Consider the following 10,201-nt stretch of genomic DNA (forward strand, 5'->3'; position numbering starts at 1 on the left):
CTTATAATAATAATAATATTGACACACTTTTTTTACACAAATTATCTTGCCCCAAATTAAGCATATATAGCCTGTGTTATGGGTTGCAAGACAACGATATATATTAATACAATATACTTACTTAAACATACATAAATACATATAAACATACATAAATACATTTAAACATCCATGACTCGGAAACAAACATCCATATTCATCATATAAATGCTTGCACCTACCGGGATTCGAACCCGGAACCTCTAGTATTAATCAACCCTTATGAAGGGTTAATATTTCTCACAAAAGAAAAAAAATGTTTGCATAAAATTAATAGAATTATTTATCCATATTTTTTTTTATTAGGAAAAGAAAAACAACTACAACTTACAAAGTAGGTACATAAAGAAATAACTTAAAAGTCTATAAAAATTGTAGTCAGATACGCTATTCACATCTTACTACGTAAAAATTCTAGGTAGGTACATAGAAAAAGTGTTTATATGCAATACTAATTTAAACTAAAGAGAAATAAATAATGTTCTAAATTATGGCTAGTTAGAGTGAATTAAATTTATAACGATTAATAAACACGAAAAAGAAAACAATAGAAATAATTATCTACACAAATGTACACTAAATTATGACTAATATATTTACTATCATATTTATCTGTCAATTTTTACAAAATTTTTACAAACAATTCAAACTAAATATACACTCTCCTTCCCTTTTTTTCGGCAAAATGATTTATTGAATCGTTTATAGCTGATGATGACTTTAGGTTTTCAACAGGCGCTTTTTTTTCATTTCTGAAATAAAAAAGTAATTGGGAGGTTTTTATTAAGTTTTGCTTACCCACGTCGGGGGCCCCGTATCCCGGGGGCCCGATATAATTGATACGACAGATACGGCCGTGTCCCCTGGTACTACTTACTTACACAGCTAATTTACGGCCGTTTTTAATAACCTATCTATCCCTAGTTTAACTTACTAGACTCAGACAAATCTATCCTATTTACGCTTACTTACATTTCAATAACCTATTGACAGATAGCATTGGACCATAACTATATTGGACATAACTATGGATAGATAAGATCTGGTCATTAAACGGTGACAGTAATGTATCCGTAAGTTAAACTAAGGGTAGACAGGTTATTGAAAACGGCAGTAGTGAATAAATCAGTATAACTATTTTACCCATTCCTTAAGTTTGTTCAATTGATGAAAATTGCTTAGATAATTTATACGTCTAGATAGAGTCTTTTGCTGTTAGACAACCGATAAAAAGGTGTATTAGTTTAGTGTGCGTGACAAGCTACGTCTTACACTCGCGATTTGTATGACACTTTATGTTAGTGTGCGTGTTTTGTTCAAAACAGAGGTTAGATCTAAATTATATTTTTTCGACGTTTTCACAGCTGTCACAGTCTAACTAAAAAATTATTTATTGCAGTAACATTTCTGTACAAAAAAAAATACTTACTGTAAATGTGCTAACTAATAAGTTACGCACGAACACAAGAGATATACAATATTTAGATATTGATATAATAGACATTTAACAAAAGATATACATATTATAAGTAAATTTGTCAAAAGTGTAAAGTAAGAACCGCGCATGACCGAGGACAAACGAGGCAGTAACACCACGGCACCCCGCTCCACGCTCAACGTGGACTTTTGCAATATCAGGGGAATTCACTCCAACTTAAACGCCGTCCACCGCCACCTTGAGACGGCGCAGCCGGCCTTGTGTTTCCTTACGGAGACGCAGATATCTCGTCCTAGCGATACGTCATATTTAACGTACCCCGGGTACAAAATTGAGCATTTTTTGCCTCATCCCCAGCATGAGTGTACGTTAGGGAGGATATCTGCTGTCGCCGTCACGGCAATTTTGAGGGTCTATCTTCTACTCTCTGGCTCCGCGTAGATTTAGAGGACCGCGTCCGCATCTATGCGTGTGTCTCCAGGTCCCATAGTGGTAACGCAGAAACCGATTATCTCATGGGCTGCGTTCAAGCGGCAATTGACGACGTGCTTGCACAGATCCCCTCCGATGAAATCGTTGTCTTGGGTGATTTCAACGGGCACAATGCCGAATGGCTTGGATCACGCACCACAGACTACGCAGGGCGTTCTGTGCGTATGGTCTGTCTCAATTGGTTGAGTCGCCAACGCGGCTCCCGGATCTGCTGACTACACATCCCGATGGTTATCAGGTCTTTGTCGAAGCCCCTCTCGGAACGTCCGACCATTGCCTGGTCAGGAGTGTAGTGCCTATCCGACGCCAACGTCGCAGACCACCAGCGACCCGCCGCGTTTGGCACTACAAGTCTACAAGTCTACAAGATTGGGATAGGATGCGTTCCATTTTTGCATCCTACACTTGGGGCAAGGTTTGTTTCCCTTCTGACGATCCTAGTACCTGCGCCGGTGCAGTAGCCGATGTGATACTACATTGCATGGATATTTTTATACCAAGCTCTGTAGTACCGACCGGTGGCAGATCACAGCCCTGGTTCGATGCGTCAGTTAAAGCAGCATCTGACTGCAAAAAACAGGCGTATCGAACTTGGCGCTGGGTACAAAGGAACGAACTGCAAAGTTCTTAAGAGGAAATATAACCGTGCCTCCAGATTTTTTAAGCGGCAAATCGAAGCACGTCGTCAAAATCGGCGAGCAGCTTTCCAGTTACCCGACTGGAACACGCAAGTTCTGGTCGTTGTCGAAAGCTGCTCTTGGTAACTTCAACCAGCCGTCCCTGCCGCCGTTGCACATGAGAAATGACACCCTGGCCCATACGGCAAAAGAGAAAGCTGATCTCCTTTGCGCTCTTTTTGCCTCCAACTCGACTCTTGACCACAGCGGAAAAACACCGCCGACCATCCCGCCGTGTCAGAGCTCTATGCCTGATGTACAGTTCAGTCAGAAAACTGTTAGGCGAGCTCTGTTTTCGTTGGACGTCAGGAAGTCAAGCGGGTTGGATGGCATTTCTCCAATCGTGCTTAGAACGTGTGCCCCTGAGTGTGCTAACGCGTTTATTCCGGCACTCTTATTCCAAAGGCGTAGTCCCTGACTCATGGAAGTCAGCCCTTGTCCATCCGATCCAAAAAAAAGAAGACAGTTCGGATCCGGCAAACTACAGGCCTATTGCTATTACCTCCCTGATCTCCAAAATCATGGAGAGCATAATCAGCCGCCAGCTCTTGGTATATCTAGAGGGTCACCAGTTGGCCAACGACCGACAGTACGGCTTTCGCCATGGTCGGTCGGCAGGAGATCTTCTGATATACCTAACACATAGATGGGCGGCGGCTATTGAAAGCAAGGGGGAAGGCTTGGCAGTTAGCCTGGATATAGCGAAGGCCTTTGATCGTGTATGGCACTAGGCGCTCCTCTCAAAACTTCCATCATTTGGGCATCCCGAGAGCTTATGCAAGTGGACTTCCTGCTTGCTCACTGGGCGTAGCATACAAGTCGTTGTCGACGGTTTTTGCTCGAATCCCAAGCCCGTGAACGCTGGAGTACCCCAAGGCTGTGTGCTATCTCCCACGCTGTTTTTTCTGCATATCAATGATATGTTGGACACCTCCAACATACATTGCTATGCAGACGACAGCACTGGTGATGCCGTATACACGGGCCATGCAGGTCTCTCTCGGGAAAACGTCGACCAGTGCCGGGAGAAACTTGTGTCTTCTATCGAGTCCTCTCTCGAGAAGGTCGCGGAATGGGGTAAATTGAACCTTGTCCAATTTAACCCCCAGAAGACTCAAGTTTGCGCGTTTACCACTAAAAAAACCCCATTTGTCGTATCACCGCTCTTCGACAACACTTCCCTTAAAGCCTCGTCTAGTATATACTGGGTCTCGAAATCTCGAACGATTGCCAATTTCGTGGCCATCTGGAGGGCAAAGCCAAATTGGCTTGGAAGAAGCTGGGCGTCAACAATAGAGCACGGCAATACTTCAAGCCGGCCCACATTCTAGCGCTCTACAAAGCGCAGGTCCGGCCACACATGGAGTATTGCTGTCATCTCTGGTCTGGCAGAGCAGCTCGAATTGTCGGAGACCCAGTGCTCTGCGAACGGCTGGATCACTTGGCGTTGCGTAGAGACGTCGCTTCATTGTGTATCTTCTACCGCATTTATCACGGGGAGTATTCCGAAGAGCTGTTTAACCTGATTCCCGCCGCCGAATTCCACCTTCGCACGACTCGCCACAAGTTAAGATATCACCCCCACCATCTGGATGTGTGGCGGTCCTCCACGGTGCGGTTTTCAAGGAGCTTTCTTCCGCGTACTACAACGCTGTGGAATGAGCTTCCTTGTGCGGTGTTTCCGGGACGATACGACATGGGTACCTTCAAAAAAAGCACGTACACCTTCCTTAAAGGCCGGCAATGCTCTTGTGATTCCTCTGGTGTTGCAAGAGAATGTGGGCGGCGGTGATCACTTAACACCAGGTGACCCGTACGGTCGTTTGTCCTCCTATTCCATAAAAAAAAGTAAGAATTATATTATATTCTATCTCATTAAATTAATTATTATTCACTGATTAACAATTTCGACTTGGATTATAAACTTAATATCACAATAACCTAGGGCTTGAAGTGTTTATGTTCTTCCGTTTACGATGAAGAAATTTCGCATCCAGTGAATGAAATAAAATAGCCTTAGTTTCAGATGATACAGTGGGTATTTACGAGCGACTTTTTATTTAGAGATTATCAATAAAGTTGACCCTAAGTACCTACACGAATCGAAATCAATACTATCCTCAGTTTATCAAAGTCATAAATACTTTCATTCACAAAAAATAGTGCCATCTGGGGAAGTAGGGACGCTCGAAAGAAGCAGTTTTGTAATATAAAGAGTTGGTATTATTTTATTAAATAGCTGTAGCTTTGCATTTTTAGGCGTATATTTAATTTTAATGTATTTATATTTAATTTCTCAAGGTTTTTTTTATTTCCCTCATATTTTTTTTCATTATTTTTTTAAACCTTAGTTCCTACGTAAAACTATAATGCTTGGCTTTTTTCGGGCTCGTCTCTACATGGCACTGTTATTTTTCTTTAACCTATATCATGTAGTAGAAATATTAAAATAATTTGAATCCTGCAATTTGTGGACAATAAGATTTGTTACACTCACATAATAAAGTCCATTATAAGTATAAATAAATAAAACTAAAATCTGTCAAGTGTCAAGACCGCAGGAGTCCTGAGAAAAGTGCCATAACCCTTATTTTAAATTCTCTTTGTTGCAAAATGCCTTTTGTTGAATAGGACATACGTACCTACTAGGTAGTAGGTATTGAACGTAGTGTTTAAATTCTCTTTGGTAGGTATTCTTATTTCTTCAATCTCGTTGGTAACGGCCATAAAATCCAAAAAAAAAAAAAAAAATTCTTCAACTATCTTATTTTGTTGATGTTCGTAAATATTTACGAATTATATTATTACTGCTATTAATTTTTGGTTACCGATGCGTCAATGGGTACTAACACCTTTATACAATTACTACTTTATTAACTCAATGTCAAACGTAAAGTGACTTTTTTGGGAAATATTTTCCTAGTGTATTTTTTACATTTTCGAAAAAAATAAAAATGTCCTCATATTACGAAAGGCAAAAAAGCCTGTTTAATACTCTAAAAGAAGCTGAAGAGCAGTACGGTTTCGCCAAATGTAATGAGACAATAGAACCCCAAGAATGTGTCATAGATAAGCGAACATACAGAAAACAGAAATATGTTATGAAACAGTTTAGGGGAAAGGAAAGTATATTTAAGAGGTCAGAAGCTAAGATTCAACAATGTTTGAGGCGCAGAAGCAAACCTGAATTTATCAAAAACCCACACAAGTGGGACTATTATACATTATCAGATGTAACTCCAGAGCAAATGTCAGAGGCAACTAACACTGCAACAGCCCTTGCATTTATTAAAGAGATGGAAGAAAGAGAGGCAAAAAATAAACAAATGACCGTTACAGATGAAACTGGGGCAGTTTTTAAGAAGCCAATATTTCAGATATCAAAAACAATAAAAAAGAATAGTCAAGATGAGGAAAAGATAATATTTAAAAGCAGTAAAGTAATTATGCCAGAATATGTTGTAGGTGTGAGTCAAAAGAAAAAGGATAAAAAAGCTGCTAAATTATTGAAAGTAAAAGATAATGCTATTGATGAGGAATTGGAGAAGAAATCTGAACTTAAATTAAATCACCTTTATGATGACAATGAAGAAGATAATGAAAATGAATAAAGTATCTTTACTACTGTACTTTGATGTTTAATATTATTATTTTATACTGTTCACACATGAATTTGGGGGGTTAATAGTACCTTTCTTCACAAAACTCCAAATTCACCTAATTTATAAATAAAAACCCTTTATATACTTAGTTACATGCTTGTATACCTTGAAGCCTCTAAAAATTCTCATTTTGTTGACATTGTTGATTCCTATTTCATAGTCTATCTGCCTCTAATGCCATACCTGTCTTGTGGGTTGCCATTTTATTATTGTCTTGTTCATTTCTCCTTAATTAACTGTCCTATATGTTTTCCAGGCAAAGGTACTACAAATATAATTAATAAAGAAGCACTCAACTCTACCATGTGTCAAGAACCATGATATGCTCATTTATTTAAATATCAAATATTAGTTGAATATTTACACTTCAGTGGTTTAGCTTAATGGAAAAAAAAGAAATTGGTTAAAGTTCATTATCATAATAATTAATAGTATATTATTAGGAAAATGTTATTTGGCATATTGTATAAGTTTTTTTTCTGATTATATCAGACAGCTAGGGGCGTGCATATGATATAGGCCGTGCCTCGTTATGAACATAAATAAATAAATCACTATTGTTAAAGTTAATTTAGTTTAATTTGGTTCCGTCATTTTATTACCAAACTTCTATTGAACGGTTGTATTTTTGAGTGGGTACTCAAAAATTTTTTTTCTTACGCTAGATATGCTACGGTATGCAATCTTTGCTTATTCCAAAGCTCAACTACGACTAGTTACATCCACAATGCCTATGATGAGCCTTGACACAATGCGCTACTATTATACTATTTCATCATATAATATACTATACTAGAACTTTTATATGATGAAATACACCTGAAAATCCATTTCAATTTGTTCATTTATTGAAAATATTCCTTGACAATCATAGTCCTCATATCAGAGTACCAAGTTATGCTCCTCTATCATACTGTCGATACCTCAATTAAATTATATATAGGTTATAAAATTACACTTAAAAAATGACATGACAAGATATATAATATACTTTTCACCATTTACACCACATTTGGAACTTAAATGAGAAGAAATAAGAATCACACCCCCACTCTTTCAAATCAACATTCATTATTTTACAAATACTTTTATAATATATCTATTAACTTTAGTAAGTTAATTTAAAAAAATTGCTCTATTTATAAAAGCAATATAAAATATATTAATGTTTTGATTCACAAACAAAGGGTTCTATCTAAAAGATGTAAAAAGCTAGCTTTTTAAATACTTTTGTAAGCATCTATTTTTTATTTGCTTGGAAGGGGCTTGCATGTTGGTTTACACTTACAGGATAGGGACTTCTGACAGATAGATGGACAGCACTATCTTAACATACAGAGCCCTAAATATAAATAAATCATAAAAAAACCTTTAAAAATCTGTCTGGTTATAAGAATCTTTAATGTACTAGCAATAACCATCTGGCAAGCAAGCTTATCTAGAAATCATTATACATTATATTATAATATCACACAGCAAGGTTAGCTTAGATAACAGTGTCAATAATATTAAACATCCTATTTTTACATTACTTGTAGATTTGGCAAAAGCTACAAAATATAACTCGAATATCTACACTAACATTATAAAAGTGAAAGTTTGTTGGACTAACATCTATCATACCAAAACAGTTGAATGGATCTCAATGAAATTTAAAGCTGGATGTTCACATAAGATATGTTTAATGTAATGGGGACTACTACCAGCTGGTATAAAAATAAAACACATTTTTTTCCCTTTTCATATATTATAATAATCATTATTAACACTGTGAAACAACAGCTGACTCTGATTTTATTTCCAAGTTTTCAGATTGTTCGGTGTCCGTTTTGGTATCAGTTGCAAAAGCACTGAGATCTCTCATCATGGAGTATGCATCTTCACCATCAGCATAATATTTTGGTTCAATTTCAAGAATTTTGAATCCAAGAGAATTGGTGTACAGATTAAGGGCAGCTCTATTGCTTTTCCTCACATGTAATGACACATATTTTGCCTGTAAATATAAGAATTAATAAATAATTGATCTTATGATTAAAAAAACATTATAATGATTTGCCAAACCATAAATTAAAAGAAAATTAATTATCAGCACCAAATATTATATACTCATCAAATCTAACACGAAATCTATTAAAATCAGACAAAAAGAAGTATATGATCCCACCCTCATAACAGAATATCCTTAAAAATTCATGGGTAATGGTCCACTAATATTTATGAGAAATGTATAAGCATTGTGTTTTGTTCTAAAGGGCACCATAGCTAGTGAAATTACTGGGCAAATGTGACTTAATTAACATCTTATGTCTCAAGGTGACAAGCGCAATTGTTGGTCCACTAAGAATATTTGGGTTTTTCAAAAATCCTGAGCTGCATAACATTGTAATGGGCAGGGTGTATCAATTGCCATCAGCTGAGCGTCCAGCTCATCTCATCCCTTATTGTTGCACTCATTTCTAGTCATTTAGTTTGTTATTTGGACTGACAACTTGAACATGAAATACCAAAACAATTGACCTTATTTGTAGATTTTGACTTGATTTTTTTTATGGAAGAGAAGGACAAACAAGCGTGCCACCCACATTATCTTGCAAAAGCCGAGGAATTACAGGTGTGTTGCTGGCCTTTTAGAATGGTGTAAACCCTTTTTTTAAGGTACCCATATCTTATTGTCCTGTAAACACTGCACAAGAAGGATTGATTATGTCACAGCTCGGTTGTGTGTGGGAGAAAGCTGAAAACCACACTGTAGAGGAATAAAGTTGGGAAGAGATGATATTCTAATATTGTGGCATGTGGAATCAGGTCAAACAGCTTTTAAGAACACTCTTCATTGGCAACAATTATCTCTCCTAATTCAAGATATGACATTATACCTGGAAACACTCCACCATTGCAAGAGATGCTTGATTCATCAATTTTTGTGCTAAGCCAAGACGTCGGTGGGATCTCTTTACAGCCAAAGATGTAATGTGGCCATGTCTGTTATCCTCACCATCTTCTTCCATTTTGGCAAGAACATATCCTGTAGAAGCACCAAATTAGTTTAAGGTTTTCTAGTATTTAAATTAATTAATTTTAATTATACTAACCCACAATGTGGCCTTTTTCATCTTCAGCAACATAACTGAGTTGGGGCCAGGATAAGCCATGATAAAAGTAATATTTCATTTGATAGTTCTCAGGTAAGCACAAAAGATTGCAATGTTGCATATTCATCAAGTCACTTGGGCGGGCACATCGAATATTCATTTTGATTTTTAACGAAAGAAATAAGATGTGTTAAATATTATTCTTTTCGGGTTTTCTTCAATTTCGGTTGTCGTGCTTCGGATGAAGGGGGTGTTTCTGACATTCCCCCTATCAGCTCTCTGACAAATCTAAATTTAGATAGACAACACTTCCATACAATATACCAGCCTGCAATAGAAAAAGAAGTATTAGAAAGAATAACCTCAAGAATACAGATTAACAAAAATGGGTCTACTTACAAAACAATACAAATACGAAAACTAGAAACACACTACAAAGAAATGTTATAACTGCAAGAATCACTTCTTTCATTTCATTAAGCAAACTTACAAAGTACACTAAAAAATCATTGTTATTCATAACCAAACTTATTTAAATTAGAACTTACTAAATGGACCAAATATTAATATTCTGGTACAACAACAAATATTTTTTAGATAAATTATCTTGTATGATACCACTTGTGCCAAAAATAAGATTAATTTAAACAATAGAAAAATCCAGTGTTTTGTACAGAAAAAGAAATAAATATTCTGCGTTCACACTTCACAGTTCACACTTCGCCAAGAAGCTTTTTAAGGTACTCAATACTCTGTGATTAAAATTTTAAAATGTCAAATGTCAATGGACAATGAGTA

At 36.7% G+C, this 10,201-nt stretch overlaps 2 protein-coding genes across 3 annotated transcripts; one reads left to right on the forward strand and one right to left on the reverse strand.

Moving 5' to 3' along the window:
- The first annotated feature begins 5,375 nt into the window (after positions 1 to 5,375).
- Positions 5,376 to 6,878, forward strand: LOC126972501 (uncharacterized). Its single transcript, XM_050819316.1, has 2 exons — positions 5,376 to 6,258; positions 6,565 to 6,878. The coding sequence occupies exon 1, from the start codon at positions 5,601 to 5,603 to the stop codon at positions 6,255 to 6,257; it is 657 nt and encodes a 218-aa protein (XP_050675273.1). The 5' UTR covers positions 5,376 to 5,600; the 3' UTR covers position 6,258; positions 6,565 to 6,878.
- Positions 6,879 to 8,035: 1,157 nt separating this feature from the next.
- LOC126972506 (N-alpha-acetyltransferase 10) lies at positions 8,036 to 10,117 on the reverse strand. Of its 2 annotated transcripts, none has more exons than XM_050819325.1 (4): positions 9,952 to 10,117; positions 9,404 to 9,731; positions 9,188 to 9,336; positions 8,036 to 8,304 (listed from the first exon to the last, which is right to left on the reverse strand). In XM_050819325.1, the coding sequence occupies exons 2-4, from the start codon at positions 9,561 to 9,563 to the stop codon at positions 8,071 to 8,073; spliced, it is 543 nt and encodes a 180-aa protein (XP_050675282.1). In that variant the 5' UTR covers positions 9,564 to 9,731; positions 9,952 to 10,117; the 3' UTR covers positions 8,036 to 8,070. The 2 variants fall into 2 exon arrangements, with proteins under 2 accessions (XP_050675282.1, XP_050675283.1); XM_050819326.1 differs by lacking the exon at positions 9,952 to 10,117 and adding an exon at positions 9,803 to 9,951.
- Between the last annotated feature and the right edge of the window lie 84 nt (positions 10,118 to 10,201).

The sequence above is a fragment of the Leptidea sinapis genome, chromosome 26 (assembly GCF_905404315.1).
Source record: "Leptidea sinapis chromosome 26, ilLepSina1.1, whole genome shotgun sequence".
Taxonomy (NCBI): Eukaryota; Metazoa; Arthropoda; class Insecta; order Lepidoptera; family Pieridae; genus Leptidea; species Leptidea sinapis.